General features: G+C 53.2%; 1 protein-coding gene across 1 annotated transcript; it reads left to right on the forward strand.

Moving 5' to 3' along the window:
- Nucleotides 1–2087: 2087 nt before the first annotated feature.
- LOC119954776 (ras-related protein Rab-19-like) lies at nucleotides 2088–9833 on the forward strand (the record flags this gene model as incomplete). The annotated part of the gene is made up of 2 exons (XM_038780317.1): nucleotides 2088–2277; nucleotides 9208–9833. Coding segments are annotated over 2 exons (465 nt in total), but the record flags the coding sequence as incomplete, so codon positions are not given.
- Nucleotides 9834–20345: the final 10512 nt, after the last annotated feature.

Here is a 20345-nt window from a genome sequence, read left to right on the forward strand (position 1 = left end):
ATCCCCACTGTCCCTCACTCCATCCCCACTGTCCCTCACTCCATCCCCACTGTCCCTCACTCCATCCCCACTGTCCCTCACTCCATCCCCACTGCCCCTCAGTCCATCCCCACCCCCTCACTCCATCCCCACTCCCTCGCTCCATCCCCACTCCCTCACTCCATCCCCACTCCCATCCCCAGTCCCTCACTCCCATCCACAGTCCCTCACTCCCATCCCCAGTCCCTCACTCCCATCCCCAGTCCCTCACTCCCATCCCCAGTCCCTCACTCCATCCCCACTCCCTCACTCCATCCCCACTCCCTCACTCCATCCCCACTCCCTCACTCCATCCCCACTCCCTCACTCCATCCCCACTCCCTCACTCCATCCCCACTCCCTCACTCCATCCCCGCTCCCTCACTCCATCCCCGCTCCCTCACTCCATCCCCACTCCCGTCCCTCACCCTCACTCCAACCCCACTCCCTCACTCCATCCCCACTGTCCCTCACTCCATCCCCACTGTCCCTCACTCCATCCCCACTGTCCCTCACTCCATCCCCACTGTCCCTCACTCCATCCCCACTGTCCCTCACTCCATCCCCACTGTCCCTCACTCCATCCCCACTGTCCCTCACTCCATCCCCACTGTCCCTCTGTCCATCCCCACTGTCCCTCACTCCATCCCCACTCCCTCACTCCATCCCCACTCCCTCACTCCATCCCCACTGTCCCTCACTCCATCCCCACTGTTCCTCACTCCATCCCCACTCCCTCACTCCATCCCCACTCCCTCACTCCATCCCCTCTCCCTCACTCCATCCCCTCTCCCTCACTCCATCCCCTCTCCCTCACTCCATCCCCTCTCCCTCACTCCATCCTCACTCCCCCACTCCATCCCCACTCCCTCACTCCATCCCCACTCCCTCACTCCATCCCCACTCCCTCACCATCCCCACTCCCTCACTCCATCCCCACTCCCTCACTCCATCCCCACTCCCTCACTCCATCCCCACTCCCTCACTCCATCCCCACTCCCTCACTGCAGCCCCACTGTCCCTCACTCCATCCCCACTCCCTCACTCCATCCCCACTCCCTCACTCCATCCCCACTCCCTCATTCCATCCCCTCTCCCTCACTCCATCCCCTGTCCCTCACTCCATCCCCACTCCCTCACTCCATCCCCACTCCCTCACTCCATCCCCAGTCCCTCACTCCATCCCCACTCCCTCACTCCATCCCCACTCCCTCACTCCATCCCCACTCCCTCACTCCATCCCCACTCCCTCACTCCATCCCCACTCCCGTCCCTCACCCTCACTCCAACCCCACTCCCTCACTCCATCCCCACTGTCCCTCACTCCATCCCCACTGTCCCTCATTCCATCCCCACTGTCCCTCACTCCATCCCCACTGTCTCTCACTCCATCCCCACTGTCCCTCACTCCATCCCCACTGTCCCTCACTCCATCCCCACTGTCCCTCACTCCATCCCCACTGTCTCTCACTCCATCCCCACTGTCCCTCTGTCCATCCCCACTGTCCCTCACTCCATCCCCACTCTCTCCCACTCCATCCCCACTCTCTCACTCCATCCCCACTCCCTCAGTCCATCCCCACTGTCCCTCAGTCCATCCCCACTCCCTCATTCCATCCCCACTGTCCCTCATTCCATCCCCACTATCCCTCACTCCATCCCCACTGTCCCTCACTCCATCCCCACTGTCCCTTACTCCATCCCCACTCCCCCTCACTCCATCCCCACTCCCCCTCACTCCCCCTCACTCCATCCCCACTCCCCCACTCCCATCCCCAGTCCCTCACTCCCATCCCCACTCCCTCACTCCATCCCCTCTCCCTCACTCCATCCCCACTCCCATCCCCAGTCCCTCACCCTCAGTCCGACCCCACTGCCTTTTGCTCACTTCTGGTTATTGGCCGTTGTTTTTGCGGCTTGTACATCATACCCTCAAGTTGTTACTCCTACTTTGCGTCACTTCACGCTCTCCCTCGATATTCCCTGATTGCTGACCACTGAATTTGGATGCTGTTGGGCGTGGTTTGGATGCCAGGGATAGGCAAGATCTAACATGATGTATTTGTTGTGTGAAGGTACAGGTGTGGGATACGGCTGGCCAGGAGCGATTTCGGACCATCACACAGAGTTACTATCGCAGTGCCCATGGAGCAATGATCGCTTATGATATCACCAATCTATCGTCCTTCAACTCTGTACCTCACTGGATCAATGAGATTCAGCGATATGGAGCTGCTAATGTGGTCCAGATGTTGATTGGTAGGTTGATGGACATTATTTGCCTTGTCGATTCCTCTCTGATTGTGACTTAGAACATGAGAATCACAGAGCTGAAACATTAACTCTGTTTCTCTGTCCACAGATGTTTCCTGACCCACTGAGTATTTACAGTGTTTTGTTTTTATTTGTGAACCTCATGCCTGGGTGGCATGGTAGCACAGTGGTTAGCACTGTTGCTTCACAGCTGGAGGGTCCCGGGTTCAATTCCCGGCTTGGATCACTGTCTGTGTGGAGTCTGCAGGTTCTCCCCGTGTCTGTGTGGGTTTTCTCCGGGTGCTCCGGTTTCCTCGCACAAGTCCCGAAAGACGTGGTGTTAGGTGAATTGGACATTCTGAATTCTCCCTCGTTGGACCCGAACAGGCGCCGGAATGTGGCGACTAGGGGATTTTCACACCTACTTGTGACAATAAAGATTATTATTACGCTGCAAATTGAGGTTCAATGAGCACAACGTAGTGTTAGTGGACAAGGATCTGAGACACAATTCAATGATGCATGGGCTATTTCATGAAATGTGTTTGACAAAGTGCAGCCAAATAACATTGTGAGTAAAATAAAACCCATTGAATTAAAGGCAGTGTGGGTACATCACTGTGATTCAGGACTGGCATGTTCCTGTGCGGAAGAAGGATAAGTATGGCAAGTTTCGGGAACCTTGGATAACGAGAGTATTGTCAACAAGAAAAGGAAGCATTTGTCAGGGCAAGAAGATTGGAAACAGATTAAGCCTGTGAGGAATATAAGGAAAGTAGGAACGAACTTAAACAATGAGTCAGGAGGGCAAAAGGGGTCACGAAAAGTCATTGGCAAACAGAATTAAACTAAATCCCAAGACCTTTTACACATATATAAAGAGCAAGTGGGTAGCCAGGGAAAGGGTTGGCCCACCCAAGATGGGTGAGGTATTAAATGAGTGCATGGCATCAGTATTCTCCAAAGCGAAATGCTTGGTGGATGATGAGTCTGGAGAAGGGTGTGTAGATAGTTTGGGTCACATTGAGATCAAAAAGACGAGGTGTTGGGCATCTTGAAAAACATTAAGGTAGATAATTCCCCAGTGCCTGATGGGACCTACCCCAGAATACTGAGGGAAGCTAGGGAGAAAATTGCTGGGGCTTGGCAGGAACTTCATATCCTCACTGGCTACAGGTGAGGTCCCAGAGGACTAGAGAATAGCTAACGTTGTTCCATTGTTTAAGAAGGGTAGCAAGGATTATCCAGGAAGTTGCAGGCTCTGAGCCTTATGTCAGTAGTAGGGAAATTATTGGAAAGGATTCTTCAACACAGGGTTTACTTCCATTTGGAAGCAAAAATACATTTTAGCGAGAGGCAGCATGGTTTTGTGAAGGGGAGGTCATGTCTCACCAACTTGATCGAATTTTTGGAGAAAGTAACGAAGATGATTGATGAGGGTAGGGCAGTGGATGTTGTTTACATGGACTCAATAAGGTCTTTGACAAGATTCCTCATGGCAGATTGGTACAGCAGGTGAAGTCAGACAGGATCAGAGGTGAATTAACCAGATGGATACAGAACTGGCTAGGTCATAGAAGTCCGAGAGTAGCAATGGAAGGGTGCTTTTCTAATTGGAAGGCTGTGACTAATGGCATTCCTCAGGGATTAATGCTGGGACCTTTGCTGTTTGTATTATATATAAATGATTTGGAGGAAAATATAACTGGTCTGATTAGTACGTTTGCGAACGACACGAAGGTTGGTGGAATTACGGATAGCGATGAGGACTGTCAGAGGATACAGCAGGATATAGATCAGTTGGAGACTTGGGTGGAGAGATGGCAGATGGAGTTTAATCCGGACAAATGTGAGGTCATGCATTTTGGAAGGTCGGACACAGGTGTGAAATATACAGTAAATGGCAGAACCCTTAAGAATATTGACAGGCAGACTGGGTGTACCGGTCCACATGTCACTGAAAGTGGCAACACAGGTGAAGGAGGTAGTTATGGCAAGCTTGCCTTCATTGGCTGGGGCATAGAGTATAAAAAATTGGCAAGCCATGCTGCAATTATATGGAACCTTAGTTAGACCACACTTGGAATATAGTGTTCAATTGTGGTCGTACAACAAGAAGAATGTGGAGAGGGTACAGAAGAGGTTTATATGTATGTTGGCTGGTATGGAAGGCATTAGCTATGAGGAGAGGTTGAATAAATTTGGTTTGTTCTCACTGGAACGACGGAGGTTGAGGGATGACCTGATAGCGGTCTATAAAAGTATGAGGGAAATGGACAGAGTGGATAGTCAGAAGTTTTCCCCAGGATGGAAGAGTCAATTACAAGAGGACAAAGGTTTAAGGTGCGAGGGGCAAAGTTTAGAGGAGATGTGCGAGGGAACTTTGTTTACACAGAGAATAGTGGGTGCCTGGAACCTGCTGCCGGAGGAGGTGGTGGACGCAGGTACGATGATCACGTCTATGGGGCGTCTTGACAAGTACGTGATTAGCATGGAAATAGAGGGATATGGACCCCGGAAGTGTAAAAGCCTTTAGGTTAGGTGGGCAGCATGATCGGCTACGTTAGCTCAGTGGGCTAGACAGCTGGTTTGTGATGCAGAAAAGGCCAGCAGCGCGGGTTCAATTCCCGTACCAGCTGAGACTTCTGAATTCCTCCTCTGTGTACCTGAACAGGCGCCGGAATGTGGCGACTTGGGGCTTTTCACGGTAACTTCATTGTAGTGTTAATGTAAGCCTACTTGTAACAATAAAGGGTTTATTCATTTATAACATTATGGACGTTTTGGTGGGATTCGGCTGGTTTTTGGGTTATAAGTTAAACATGTAGAAGAGTGAGGTCTTCCCGATTCAGGTGAGGGGCAGGAGAGGAGGTTGGCCGAGCTGCTGTTTAAGGTAGTGGGGGTGAGGTTCAGGTATCTGGACATCCAGGTGGCGCGGGTGTGGGAGCAATTACACAAATTGAATCTGGCCCGGCTGGAAGAGCAGCTTAAAGGGGATTTTATTAATATTAATTAATAATACTGTCACAAGTAGGCTGACATTAACGTTGCAATGAAGTTACTAAGAGGTGGGATGTGCTTCCGCGATCACTGGCGGGGCGGGTGCAGTCCGTGAAGATGGCTGGGCTCCTGAGGTTTTTGTTTCTATTCCAGAACCTCCCGATTTTTATCTCAAAGGCCTTCTTTAGGAGGGGCTTCTTTAAGAAGGTTAACACATTGATATCGGGATTTGTGTGGGCGGGGAAAGCCAGGCGAGTAAAGAAGGTGCTGTTGGAGTGGGGCGAGGGGAGGATGGGCTGGCCTTGCCAAATTTAACTACTGGGCAGCAAATATAGCCATGGTTAGGAAGTGGGTAGTGGGGGAGCGGTCATTTTGGGAGCGGATGGAAGCAGCCTCGTGTAAGGGCACTAGTTTGGGAGTGTTATTGTCGGAGCCTCTGCCATTCTTGCTGGTCAGATACTCCATGAGTCCGATAGTAGTGGCAGCCCGGAGGGTGTGGGGACACTGGCGGCAGCACATGAGGCTCCAGGGGGCCCCGGCTTGGACTCCGATCTGTGGGAATCACATGTTCGCTCCGGGGGTGCTGGGGAAGTTCCAGGGTTGGTGGCGGGCGGGGATCGAACGGTTTGGGGATTTATTCGTGGGGGGCAGCTTCTTGAGTTTGGAGGGACTGGTGGAGGAGTATGAATTGCCCAGCGGAAACAGGTTCAGATACCTACAGGGACGGAACTATGTGAGAAAGCAGGTGCTGTCCTTTCCTGATCTGCCGCCCCCCGGGGTTACAGGACAAGGTGCTGTTGGGAATAGAGGTTGGTGTCAGAGATATATAAAGAATTAATGGATTGGGAGGGTGGTTAAGTGGGAGGGGGAGCTGCGGGAAAGTTAGAGGCTGGGTTATGGGAGGATGCTCTGAGGAGGGTGAATGGGTCCATGACAGTGGTTAGAATGAATGAGTAGGTTCTTTGAGGGGTGGACGATAGGTGCGGGGGGGGGGGGGGGGGGGGGAGGGAGAGGGAACCCACAAATCAAGTCCAAATGTTTTGGGCATGTCCGAGACAGGAGAGATTTTGGCGGGGGTTCGCTGGTGTGTTGTCGGAGGGACTGAGGGTGAAGGTGGTCCCGAGTCCCGAATTGGCAGTGTTTATAGTGTCGGAGCATCCGGGAGTCCAGGGGTAGAGAGAAGCTGACTTTCCGGCCTTTGCCTCGCTGGTAGCTCGGAGACGGATCCTGTTGGGGTTGAAGGACTCAGAGCCACAGAAACCGGGGTTGTGGGTGAGCGACCTTGCAGAATTCCTTAGGCTGGAATAAATCAAGTTCACCTCAAGAGAGTCTGTGGAGGGGTTTGACCTGGGATGGAAACCGTTTATCGATTTCTTCCAGGATAGGTAAGTCAGCAGGGGGAGGGATGGAGAGGACTTTGGAGTTAAAAAAGGGGCAGAGTGGGTGGTGGTACGGCACGGAGGGAGGGGTGCTGGCGTGTTGGTTATTTATTTGTTATATTTCCTCTTTGTTCTCTTTTGAGTTTTGGTTGTGTTTGATGTGTGTATATATGTGTGTATAAATGCTTTAATAAAAATATTTTTTAAAATACTTTTAGCAACTAAAATTAGTTGCCAGAGACAGAGTCAACTGAGAGTCCGCAAAAAACTGCAAGTGAAGAGCTAGGCATTCTTGCGAAGTGGACAATACCAGAAACTACTGTGGAAGACCGTATCCCAGCTGAGGACACTTTCACACCGAATCAACCTCCCAACACTACGTCCACTTTGGTTGAGACAACTACGCACAACGTCCAAACTAAACCCAAAAAAGAGATTACAGTCAACACGGAAACTCAGACACCTGAGGTTCACCGACATCCACACAGGAATCAACGTCCTCTGAAACAACTAACTTATTGACTGTTGTGTTTGTTAATTGTTCATATTGTAAATTTTGGTTGTTAATGTTCATCGCAGGAACCTCTAATGCACAGGGGGAGGAAGGTGTTGTTCATGTATGTTTGTTCCTCGTTGGAACAAGGCTGCCCGACAAATCTAATCATGTGATCATTGATGACTATTGATTGATTACCCATTTGAGTGGGCAAATGGGCAGGCGACAGATTCCAGAGTAAAACACCTTTCTAACAAAGCTCTTGTTTGTTTGTACCTTTGTGATCTGCAAGCCCAGCCTTTAAAAATAGCACACAGATTTTGTGAGGAGGAACATTGTTTACGTAGTGAGAGGTAATGAGCTGGAACTCGCTGCCAGTAGAGGTGGTGGAAACAGAGATGACGAGTGAATTCAAAAGGAAATGTAATGGACTCTTGAGGGAATAAAACTTGCAGGGATAGAGTGGGGTGGGAATGAGACTGACACGATAACTCTGCAGATAGACAGTATGGGCTCAATGAAGCAAGTGGTCTCATTCTGTGCTGTAATGATCCCATGGTGGTGTAAATGGGCAGAAAATGTCCCAGTGACGGAGAGTGAGGAACCATGAGACACAGTGAAAGTTGACTGGGAAAAGAGAAAGATTGGAGATGAGATTTTTTTAAATGCAGTGACCTCTGACCTTGAATTTGTGTTTTTTTACATTGGAGAATGGTCAGAATGGCCTCACTTTCTATTGTATCCCCGTTGATTCTCAGGGAGTGCTGCACTGTCAGAGGGTCAGTACTGAGGGAGTGCTGCAATGTCAGAGGGTTAGTACTAAAGGAGTGCTGCACTGTCAGAGGGTCAGTACTGAGGGAGTGCTGCACTGTCAGAGGGTCAGTACTGAGGGAGTGCCGCACTGTCAGAGGGTCAGTACTGAGGGAGTGCCGTACTGTCAGAGGGTCAGTACTGAGGGAGTGCTGCAATGTCAGAGGGTTAGTACTAAAGGAGTGCTGCACTGTCAGAGGGTCAGTACTGAGGGAGTGCCGCACTGTCAGAGGGTCAGTACTGAGGGAGTGCTGCAATGTCAGAGGGTTAGTACTAAAGGAGCGCTGCACTGTCAGAGGGTCAGTACTGAGGTATTGCTGTACTGTCAGAGGGTCAGTACTGAGGGAGTGCCGCACTGTCAGAGGGTCAGTACTGAGGGAGTGCTGCACTGTCAGAGGGTCAATACTGAGGAGCGCTGCACTGTCAGGGGGTCAGTACTGAGGAAGCGCTGTACTGTCAGAGGGTTAGTACTGAGGGAGTGCTGCACTGTCAGAGGGTCAGTGGGGAGTGCCGCACTGTCAGAGGGTCAGTACTGAAGGAGCGCTGCACTGTCAGAGGGTCAGTACTGAGGGAGCGCTGCACTGTCAGAGGGTCAGTACTGAGGGAGTGCCGCACTGTCAGAGGGTCAGTACTGAGGGAGTGCCGCACTGTCAGAGGGTCAGTACTGAGGGAGTGCCGCACTGTCAGACGGTCAGTACTGAGGGAGCGCTGCACTGTCAGAGGGTCAGTACTGAGGGAGCGCCGCACTGTCAGAGGGTCAGTACTGAGGGAGCGCCGCACTGTCAGAGGGTCAGTACTGAGGGAGTGCTGCAATGTCAGAGGGTTAGTACTGAGGGAGTGCCGCACTGTCAGAGGGTCAGTACTGAGGGAGTGCCGCACTGTCAGAGGGTCAGTACTGAGGGAATGCTGCATTGTCAGAGGGTCAGTACTGAAGGAGCGCTGCACTGTCAGAGGGTCAGTACTGAGGGAGTGCTGCACTGTCAGAGGGTCAGTACTGAGGGAGTGCCGCACTGTCAGAGGGTCAGTACTGAGGGAGTGCCGCACTGTCAGAGGGTCAGTACTGAGGGAGTGCTGCACTGTCAGAGGGTCAGTACTGAGGGAGTGCTGCACTGTCAGAGGGTCAGTATTGAGGGAGTGCCGCACTGTCAGAGGGTCAGTACTGAGGGAGTGCCGCACTGTCAGAGGGTCAGTTCTGAGGGAGCGCTGCACTATTTTGACCTGATACTGATCTTCCTTCCTGTCTTTGTTTAGGGAACAAAGCTGACCTGAAGGAAAGGCGCGAGGTTCCATTCGAGGAAGCTTGCAATGTAACAGAGAAGTTTGGGCTATTGGCCGCGCTGGAGACATCAGCCAAAGAGGCACAGAACGTTGACGAGGCTTTTATGCTCATGACTCGAGAGCTGTTGGCAAGGAATGGCCTGCACTTGTCTAGTGAGAGCTCTCAGAGTACCCTCCACCTGGACTCACGCCCAGTCAATGCCACACTGAGAACTGAGAGCAGATCCTGCTCCTGTTCACCACATTGAGAAACATTGTCCACATCATTGGTGAATTCTACAGGTTATCCTGCAGCACGAGAGCCTATGGAGCGACATAATCCTTTTCCTAGAGCAAGCTGCAGGAACATCACTGAAGCTGATTGAGATGGGAGACGGGAGGTTTAATGGTTCTCAGTGATTGCTGCGCTGGAACCTCCTCAATGCTGCATCTGATTGAGGTGCAGCTCAATTCTGGGGACTTACCTGAAAAAGGTTTTGTAAAATAAAGACCAACAGAGTGATAGCAGCTGGTTACAAATACATTGAAACCGGACAATAGGTGATGACTGCTGTATCTCAGGCTGCGAGGAAGTTTCAATTAAATTCATCAACACTCTAGTGGCTCATTTGTGTTCTTGTGTCAAACACTGTTTGTGGCAGCGAAAAATGAAGATTGTGTGACTAGACAGTACAGCGCTCCCTCAGCACTGACCCTCTGACAGTGCAGCTCTCCCTCAGCACTGACCCTCGCAGTGCAGTGCTCCCTCAGTACTGACCCTCTGACAGTGCAGCGCTCCCTCAGCACTGACCCTCGCAGTGCAGTGCTCCCTCAGTACTGACCCTCTGACAGTGCGGCACTCCCTCAGTACTGACCCTCTGACAGTGCAGCGCTCCCTCAGTACTGACCCTCTGACAGTGCAGTGCTCCCTCAGTACTGACCCTCTGACAGTACAGCGCTCCCTCAGTACTGACCCTCTGACAGTACAGCGCTCCCTCAGTACTGACCCTCTGACAGTGCAGCACTGACCCTCTGACAGTGCAGCGCTCCCTCAGTACTGACCCTCTGACAGTGCAGTGCTCCCTCAGTACTGACCCTCTGACAGTGCAGTGCTCCCTCAGTACTGACCCTCTGACAGTACAGCGCTCCCTCAGTACTGACCCTCTGACAGTGCGGCACCCCCTCAGTACTGACCCTCTGACAGTGCAGCGCTCCCTCAGTACTGATCCTCTGACAGTACAGCGCTCTCTAGTACTGACCCTCTGACAGTGCAGCGCTCCCTCAGTACTGACCGTCTGACAGTGCAGCGCTCCCTCAGTACTGACCCTCTGACAGTGCAGCGCTCCCTCAGTACTGACCCTCTGACAGTACAGCGCTCCCTCAGTACTGACCCTCTGACAGTGCAGCGCTCCCTCAGCACTGACCCTCGCAGTGCAGTGCTCCCTCAGCACTGAGCCTCGCAGTGCAGCTCTCCTTCAGTACTGACCCCCTGACAGTGCAGCGCTCCCTCAGCACTGACCCTCGCAGTGCAGTGCTCCCTCAGTACTGACCCTCTGACAGTGCGGCACTCCCTCACTACTGTCCCTCTGACAGTGCGGCATTCCCTCAGTACTGACCCTCTGACAGTGCAGCGCTCCCTCAGTACGAAACTTGTGACAGTGCAGCACTCCCTCAGTACTGACCCTCTGACAGTGCGGCACTCCCTCACTACTGTCCCTCTGACAGTGCGGCATTCCCTCAGTACTGACCCTCTGACAGTGCAGCGCTCCCTCAGTACGAAACTTGTGACAGTGCAGCACTCCCTCAGTACTGACTGACAGCGTAGCGATCCCTCAGTATTGACGCTGCAACTGTGTGACGCTCCCTCAGTTACGACCCTCCAACAATGAAGTGCTCCCTTGGTACTGATTCTCTGACCTGCAGCACTCCCTCTGTACTGACACTCAGTTAATGCAGCATTGCCTGAGCACTGACCCTCTGACAGTACAGCGCTCCCTTAGTACTGACTGACCCTCTGACAGTGCAGCTCTCCCTCAGTACTGACCCTCTGACAGTGCAGCGCTCCCTCAGTACTGACCCTCTGACAGTGCAGCGCTCCCTCAGTACTGACCCTCTGACAGTACAGCGCTCCCTCAGTACTGACCCTCTGACAGTGCAGCACTCCCTCAGTGCTGACCCTCTGACAGTGCGGCACTCCCTCAGTACTGACCCTCTGACAGTGCAGCTCTCCCTCAGTACTGACCCTCTGACAGTGCAGCACTCCCTCAGTACTGACCCTCTGACAGTGCAGCGCTCCCTCAGTACTGACTCTCTGACAGTGCAGCGCTCCCTCAGCACTGACCCTCTGACAGTGCAGCACTCCCTCAGTACTGATGCTGTGACACTGCAGCACTCCCTCAGTACTGACCCTCTGACAGTGCAGCACTCCCTCAGTACTGACCCTCTGACAGTGTAGCATTCCCTCAGTACTGACCCTCTGACAGTGTAGCACTCCCTCAGTATTGACACTCCAACAGTGCAAAGTTCCCTCAGTGACGACCCTCCAACAATGAAGTGCTCCCGCAGTGGAGGAGGGCACAGGGGGCGGTATATGAGTACTGGGAGAAGGCAAGCCGGATGCTGGCCCTCCAGCTCTGGAAGCAGGAGGCAGCGAGAGAGATAGGGGGAGTCACAGATGCAGGAGGGAACCTGGTGCGGAGTGGTAGGGATATTAATGGGGTGTTCAGATCCTTTTACGAGGGGCTGTACCGGTCGGTGCCCCCTGGGGAGGAGGGCGGGATGGACCGCTTTCTGGGTAAGCTGGAGTTCCCAAGAGTGGAGGAGGGGCGGGTGGAGGGTCTGGGGGCCCCAATCGAGTTGGAAGAGCTGATGGAGGCGCTAGGGAGCATGCAGACAGGGAAAGCACCGGTTATAAGAAGTTCTCAGACCTGCTGGGCCCGTTGTTAGTGAGGACCCTGAATGGGGCGAGGGAGGGGGGGGCTTTGCCCCCGACGATGTCTAGAGCAATAATCTCACTGATTCTGAAGCGGGATAATGACCCCCTCCAGTGTGGGTCTTACAGGCCGATCTCGCTCCTCAACGTGGATGCACAGTTGTTGGCTAAGATACTGTCCAGGAGGGTGGAAGATGTGGTCCCGATGGTTATCCATGAGGCCCAAGCGGGGTTTGTGAAGGGGAGGCAGCTGAATGTCAATGTGCGGCGGCTTCTTAATGTTCTGATGATGGCGTCGGCGACTGGGGAGGCGGAAATAGTGGCATCGATGGATGCAGAGAAACCTTTTGATAGGGTGGAGTGGAGCTACCTGTGGGAAGTGCTGAGGAGATTTGGGTTTGATGAGGGATTCATTAGCTGGGGGAGGCTGCTGTATAGCTCCCCGGTAGCGAGCGTGGTGACGAATGGGAGGAGGTCGGAGGACTTTCAGCTGTCCCGGGGGATGAGGCAGGGGGGGGGTCCCTTGTCTCCCCTGCTCTTTTAGTTAGTGATTGAGCCCCTGGCCATGGCGCTAAGGGGTTCGAAGAACTGGAGGGGGATTGTGCGGGTTGGGGGGGGGGGGGGGGGCACCAGTTGTCGCTGTACGCAGATGATTTACTGTTGTACATTGCGGACTCGGCGGGGGGGGGGGGATGCCAGAGGCGTGGAGGATACTTGGGGAGTTTGGGGACTTTCGGGCTATAAGCTCAACGTGGGGAAGAGTGAGCTGTTTGTGCTGCACTTGGGGGACCAGGAGAGGGAGATAGGAGAGTTCCCGTTGAAGAGGGCGGAGAGGAGCTTTAGATGTCTTGGTGTCGAGATAGCTAGGAGCTGGGGGGCCCTGCATAGGCTAAACTTTTCGAGGCTGATGGAACAGATGGAGGAGGAGTTTAGGAGGTGGGATGCGCTGTCACTCTCTTTGGCGGGCAGGGTCCAGTCAGTTAAGATGACGGTGCCCCCGAGGTTTTTGTTTCTCTTCCAGTGTCTCCCCATCTTGATTCCGAAGGCTTTTTTTAAAAAAGAGGGTTAATAAGAGTATTCTGGGGTTCGTGTGGGCGCGGAATACCCCGAGAGTGAGGAGGGTATTCCTGGAGCGAGACAGGGAGGTAGGTGGTTTGGCATTGCCCAACCTGTGTGGGTATTACTAGGCTGCGAACGTGGTGATGATTCGAGGTGGATGATGGAGGGGGAGGGTGCCGCATGGAAGAGGTTGGAGGTGGCGTCCTGCGTGGGCACGAGTTTGGAGGCATTGGTGACGGCCCCGCTCCCACTCCCCCCGGCAAGGTAGTCTACGAGTCCAGTACTGGTGGCTTCCCTCAAAATTTGGGGGCAGTGGAGGCGGCATAGGGGGTAAGTGAAGGCCTCAGTGTGGGTCCCGATATGGGGCAATCACCGGTTTGCACCAGGGAGAATAGATGGTGGGTATTTTAGTTGGCATAGGGCAGGCTTCAGGCGGATGGGGACCTTTTCCTCGACGGGAAGTTTGCGACCTTAGAGGGGTTGGAGGGGAAGTGGGGTCTCCCCCTGGGAATACTTTGAGGTATATGCAGATTAGGGCGTTTGTTAAGCGGCAGGTGGCGGAGTTCCCGCTATTGCCGCCAAGGGAGGTGGGTCGTGGGTCGGTGAGGGTAGGATCTCGGCAAATTATCAGGTGATGCAGGAGGGGGAGGAGGCCTCGGTGGAAGAGCTGAAAGCGAAGTGGGAGGAGGAGCTAGGGGAGGGGATCGACGAGGGGACGTGGGCGGACGCCCTGGAAAGGGTGAATTTGTCCCCTTCTTGCGCACGGCTCAGCTTAATTCAGCTGAAAGTGCTGCATAGGGCGCACATGACTGGGGCCAGGCTGAGCCGGTTCTTTGGGGGAGAGGACAGGTGTGGGAGGTGTTTGGGAGGCCCGGTGAGCCACACCCACATGTTCTGGGCGTGTCTGGCATTGGAGAGGTTCTGGAAGTGGGTGGCGGGGACCTTGTCCAGGGTGGTTGGTTCCAGGGTGGAGCCGGGCTGGGGGCTCGCTATCTTTGGGGTGGCATCGGAGCCGGGAGTGCAGGAGGCGAGAGAGGCCGGTATCCTGGCCTTTGCGTCTCTAGTAGCCCGGCGTAGGATTCTTTTACAGTGGAGGGACGCGAGGCCCCCGAGCCCGGAATCCTGGATCAACGACATGGCCGGGTTCATCAAACTGGAGAGGGTTAAGTTTGCCCTGAGGGGGTCGGTACAGGGGTTCTTCCGGCGGTGGCAGCCCTTTCTCGATTTCCTGGCGGAGGGTTAGAGCGTCGTCAATCTCAGCAGCAACCGGAGGGGGGGTCAATCTCAGCAGCAACCCGAGGGGGGGGGGGGGTCAATCTCAGCAGCAACCCGGGGGGGTCAATCTCAGCAGCAACCGGGGGGGGGGGGGTCAATCTCAGCAGCAACCGGGGGGGGGGGGGGGGGGGGGTGGGGTCAATCTCAGCAGCAACCCGGGGGTGGGGGGGGGGTCAATCTCAGCAGCAACCCGGGGGTGGGGGGGGTGTGGTCAATCTCAGCAGCAACCCGGGGGTGGGGGGGGTGTGGTCAATCTCAGCAGCAACCCGGGGGTGGGGGGGGGGGGGGGGGGTGTGGTCAATCTCAGCAGCAACCCGGGGGTGGGGGGGGGTGTGGTCAATCTCAGCAGCAACCCGGGGGTGGGGGTGGGGGGTGGTGGGGTCAATCTCAGCAGCAACCCGGGGGTGGGGGGGAGGGGGGGGGGGGGGTGGGGTCAATCTCAGCAGCAACCCGGGGGTGGGGGGGGGTCAATCTCAGCAGCAACCCGGGGGTGGGGGGGTGTGGTCAATCTCAGCAGCAACCCGGGGGTGGGGGGGGTGTGGTCAATCTCAGCAGCAACCCGGGGGTGGGGGGGTGTGGTCAATCTCAGCAGCAACCCGGGGGTGGGGGGGGTGTGGTCAATCTCAGCAGCAACCCGGGGGTGGGGGGGGTGTGGTCAATCTCAGCAGCAACCCGGGGGTGGGGGGGGGGGGGGGGGGGTGTGGTCAATCTCAGCAGCAACCCGGGGGGGGGGGGGGGGGGGGGGGGGGGGTGGGGTCAATCTCAGCAGCAACCCGGGGGTGGGGGTGGGGGGTGGTGGGGTCAATCTCAGCAGCAACCCGGGGGTGGGGGGGGGGGGGGGGGGGTGTGGTCAATCTCAGCAGCAACCCGGGGGGTGGGGGGGGGGGGTCAATCTCAGCAGCAACCCGGGGGGGTGGGTTATGGTCTGTTAAGGGGGTTTGTTTTTGCGACTATATGTTTGCTATTTTCTTTTTTGTTATTAATTTATTCGTTTGTATTGGGGGGGCTTTTCTTTCTGTTTTTTCTATGCCTTGTTTATCTTATTGCTGGGAGAATTTTTTTGTTGAAAAATTTGAATAAAAATTATTTTTATTAAAAAATAATGAAGTGCTCCGTCGGTACTGACCGTCTGACAGTGCAGCACTTCCCTCAGTACTGACCCTCTGACAGTGCAGCACTCCCTCAGTACTGACCCTCTGACAGTGCAGCACTCCCTCAGTACTGACCCTTTGACAGTGCAGCGCTCCCTCAGTACTGACCCTCTGACAGTGCAGCGCTCCCTCAGTACCGACCCTCTGACAGTGCAGCACTCCCTCAGTACTGACCCTCTGACAGTGCAGCACTCCCTCAGTACTGACCCTCTGACAGTGTAGCGCTCCCTCAGTACTGACCCTCTGACAGTGCAGCGCTCCCTCAGTACTGACCCTCTGACAGTGCGGCACTCCCTCAGTACTGACCCTCTGACAGTGCAGCACTCCCTCAGTACTGACCCTCTGACAGTGCGGCGCTCCCTCAGTACTGACCCTCTGACAGTGCAGCACTCCCTCAGTACTGACCCTCTGACAGTGCAGCGCTCCCTCAGTACTGACCCTGTGACAGTGCAGCGCTCCCTCAGTACTGACCCTCTGACAGTGCAGCACCCACTCAGTACTGACCCTGTGACAATGCAGCATTCCCTCAGTACTGACCGTCTGACAGTGCAGCACTCCTGAAGGTGAAAGCATTGAGGAAGAACTGGGGAATAGGGCCAGTATGGCTCTGAGGAAGAGCAGACGGGGAGATGTTGCTGAAAACAGCGGGTCTGGTGGCCTGAAGGGCATATGTTTTAATGCAAGAAGTATCACGGTTAAGGCAGAATAAATTAGAGCTTGGATTAGTACATGGAACTATGATGTTGTTGCCATTACAGTGACCTGGTTGAGGGAAGGACAGGATTGGCAGCTAAAACGTTCCAGATTTAGGTGTTTCAGGCGGGATAAAGGGGGATGGAAAAGGGGTGGCGGAGTTGTGCTACTGGTTAGGGAGAATATCACAGCTGCACAACAGGAGGACACCTCAGAGGGCAGCACGGTAGCATGGTGGTTAGCATAAATGCTTCACAGCTCTAGGGTCCCAGGTTCGGTTCCCGGCTGGGTCACTGTCTGTGCGGAGTCTGCACGTCCTCCCCGTGTGTGCGTGGGTTTCCTCCGGGTGCTCCGGTTTCCTCCCACAGTCCAAAGATGTGCGGGTTAGGTGGATTGGCCATGCTAAATTGCCCGTAGTGTTCTAAAAAGTAAGGTTAAGGGGGGGGGTTGTTGAGTTACGGGTACAGGGTGGATATGTGGGTTTGAGTAGGGTGATCATTGCTCGGCACAACATTGAGGGCCGAAGGGCCTGTTCTGTTCTATGTTCTATGTAGGGCAGCGAGGCTATATGGGTAGAGATCAGGAATAAGAAGGGTGCAGTCACAATGTTGGAGGTTTACTACGGGCCTCCCAACAGCCAGCGGGAGATAGAGAAGCAGATAGACAGATTTTGGAAACAAGTAAAAACAACAGGGACGTTGTGATGGGAGACTTCAACTTCCCCAGTATTGACTGGGACTCACTTAGTGCGAGGAGCTCAGATGGGGCACAGTTTGTAAGGAGCATCCAGGAGGGCTTCTTAAAACAATATGTAGATAGTCCAACTAGGGAAGGGGCTGTACTGGACCTGGTATTGGGGAATGAGCCCGGCCAGGTGGTAGAAGTTTCAGTGGGGGAGCATTTTGGGAACAGTAACCACAATTCAGTAAGTTTTAAAGTGCTGCTGGACAAGTATAAGAGTGGTCCTCGGGTGAATGTTCTAAATTGGGGGAAGGCTAATTATAACAATATTAGGCGGGAACTGAAGAACCTAGATTGGGGGCGGATGTTTGAGGGTAAATCAACATCTGACATGTGGGAGGCTTTCAAGTGTCAGTTGAACGGAATTCGGGACCGGCATGTTCCTGTGAGGAAGAAGGATAAATGCGCAAAATTTCGGGAATCTTGGATAACGAGAGATATTGTAGGCCTCGTCAAAAAGAAAAAGGAGGCATTTGTCAGGGGTAGAAAGCTGGGAACAGTGTGGAATATAAGGAAAGTAGGAAGGAACTTAAGCAAGGAGTCAGGAGCGCTAGAAGGGGTCACAAAAAGTAATTGGCAAATAGGGTTAAGGAAAATCCCAAGGCCTTTTACACGAACATAAAAAGCAAAAGGGTAGCCAGGGAAAGGGTTGGCCCACTGAAGGATAGGCAAGGGAATCTATGTGTGGAGCCAGGGGAAATGGCCGAGGTACTGAATGAATACTTTGCATCAGTATTCACCAAAAAGAAGGAATTGGTGGATGTTGAGTCTGGAGAAGGGGGTGTAGATAGCCTGGGTCACATTGGGATCCAAGAAGATGAGTTGTTGCGCGTCTTGAAAAATATTACGGTAGATAAGTCCCCAGGGCCGGATGGGATCTACCCCAGAATACTGAAAGAGGCTAGAGAGGAAATTGCCGAGGCCTTGACAAAAATCTTTGGATCCTCGCTGTCTTCAGGTGATGTCCCGGAGGACTGGAGAATAGCCAATGTTGTTCCTTTGTTTAAAAAGGGTGACAAGGATAATTCAGGGAACTACAGGCCGGTGAGCCTTACGTCAGTGGTAGGGAAATTACTGGAGAGAATTCTTCGAGACAGGATCTACTCCCATTTGGAAGCAAATGGACGTATTAGTGAGAGGCCGCATGGGTTGCCTCCCAGGTGCAAGGGTACGTGATGTCTCGGATCGTGTTTTCCGGGTCCTTAAGGGAGAGGGGGAGCAGCCCCAAGTCGTAGTCCACATTGGCACTAACGACATAGGTAGGAAAGGGGACAAGGATGTCAGGCAGGCCTTTAGAGAGCTAGGATGGAAGCTCAGAGCGAGAACAAACAGAGTTGTTATCTCTGGGTTGTTGCCCGTGCCACGTGATAGTGAGATGAGGAATAGGGAGAGAGAGCAATTAAACACGTGGCTACAGGGATGGTGCAGGCGGGAGGGATTCAGATTTCTGGATAACTGGGGCTCTTTCTGGGGAAGGTGGGACCTCTATAGACAGGATGGTCTACATCTGAACCTGAGGGGCACCAATATCCTGGGGGGGAGATTTTTTAGTGCTCTTTGGGGGGGTTTAAACTAATTCAGCAGGGGCATGGGAACCTGGATTGCAGTTTTGGGGTACGGGAGATTGAGAGTATAGAGGTCAGGAGCACAGATTTGACTTCGCAGGAGGGTGCCAGTGTTCAGGTAGGTGGTTTGAAGTGTGTCTACTTCAATGCCAGGAGTATACGAAATAAGGTAGGGGAACTGGCAGCATGGGTTGGTACCTGGGACTTTGATGTTGTGGCCATTTCAGAGACATGGATAGAGCAGGGACAGGAATGGTTGTTGCAGGTTCCGGGGTTTAGGTGTTTTAGTAAGCTCAGAGAAGGGGGCAAAAGAGGGGGAGGTGTGGCGCTGCTAGTCAAGGACAGTATTACGGTGGCGGAAAGGATGCTAGATGGGGACTCTTCTTCTGAGGTAGTATGGGCTGAGGTTAGAAACAGGAAAGGAGAGGTCACCCTGTTGGGAGTTTTCTATAGGCCACCTAATAGTTCTAGGGATGTTGAGGAAAGGATGGCGAAGATGATTCTGGAAAAGAGCGAAAGTAACAGGGTAGTTGTTATGGGAGACTTTAACTTTCCAAATATTGACTGGAAAAGATATAGTTCGAGTACATTAGATGGGTCATTCTTTGTACAATGTGTGCAGGAGGGTTTCCTGACACAATATGTTGACAGGCCAACAAGCGGCGAGGCCACATTGGATTTGGTTTTGGGTAATGAACCAGGCCAGGTGTTAGATCTGGAGGTAGGTGAGCACTTTGGAAACAGTGACCACAATTCGGTGACCTTTACGTTAGTGGTGGAAAGGGATAAGTATACCTCGCAGGGCAAGAGTTATAGCTGGGGGAAGGGCAATTATGATGCCATTAGACATGACTTAGGATGTGTTGGTTGGATAAGTAGGCTGCAAGGGTTGGGCACACTGGATATGTGGAGCTTGTTCAAGGAACAGCTATTGCATGTTCTTGATAAGTACGTACCAGTCAGGCAGGGAGGAAGGGGTCGAGCGAGGGAACCTTGGTTTACCAAAGAAGTGGAATCTCTTGTTAAGAGGAAGAAGGAGGCCTATGTGAAGATGAGGCGTGAAGTTTCAGTTGGGGCGCTTGATAGTTACAAGGAAACGAGGAAGGATCTAAAGAGAGAGCTAAGACGAGCAAGGAGGGGACATGAGAAGTCTTTGGCAGGTAGGATCAAGGAAAACCCAAAAGCTTTCTATAGGTATGTCAGGAATAAAAGAATGACTAGGGTAAGAGTAGGGCCAGTCAAGGACAGTGGTGGGAAGTTGTGTGTGGAGGCTGAGGAGATAAGCGAGATACTAAATGAATACTTTTCGTCAGTATTCACTCAAGAAAAAGATAATATTGTGGAGGAGAATGCTGAGACCCAGGCTATTAGAATAGATGGCATTGAGGTGCGTAGGGAAGAAGTGTTGGCAATTCTGGACAAGGTGAAAATAGATAAGTCCCCGGGGCCGGATGGGATTTATCCTAGGATTCTCTGGGAAGCCAGGGAAGAGATTGCTGAGCCTTTGGCTTTGATTTTTAGGTCATCATTGGCTACAGGAATAGTGCCAGAGGACTGGAGGATAGCAAATGTGGTCCCTTTGTTCAAGAAGGGGAGTAAAGATAACCCCGGTAACTATAGGCCGGTGAGCCTAACGTCTGTGGTGGGTAAAGTCTTGGAGAGGATTATAAAAGATACGATTTATAATCATCTAGATAGGAATAATATGATTTGGGA

This window comes from Scyliorhinus canicula, chromosome 20 (assembly GCF_902713615.1).
Source record: "Scyliorhinus canicula chromosome 20, sScyCan1.1, whole genome shotgun sequence".
Taxonomy (NCBI): domain Eukaryota; kingdom Metazoa; phylum Chordata; class Chondrichthyes; order Carcharhiniformes; family Scyliorhinidae; genus Scyliorhinus; species Scyliorhinus canicula.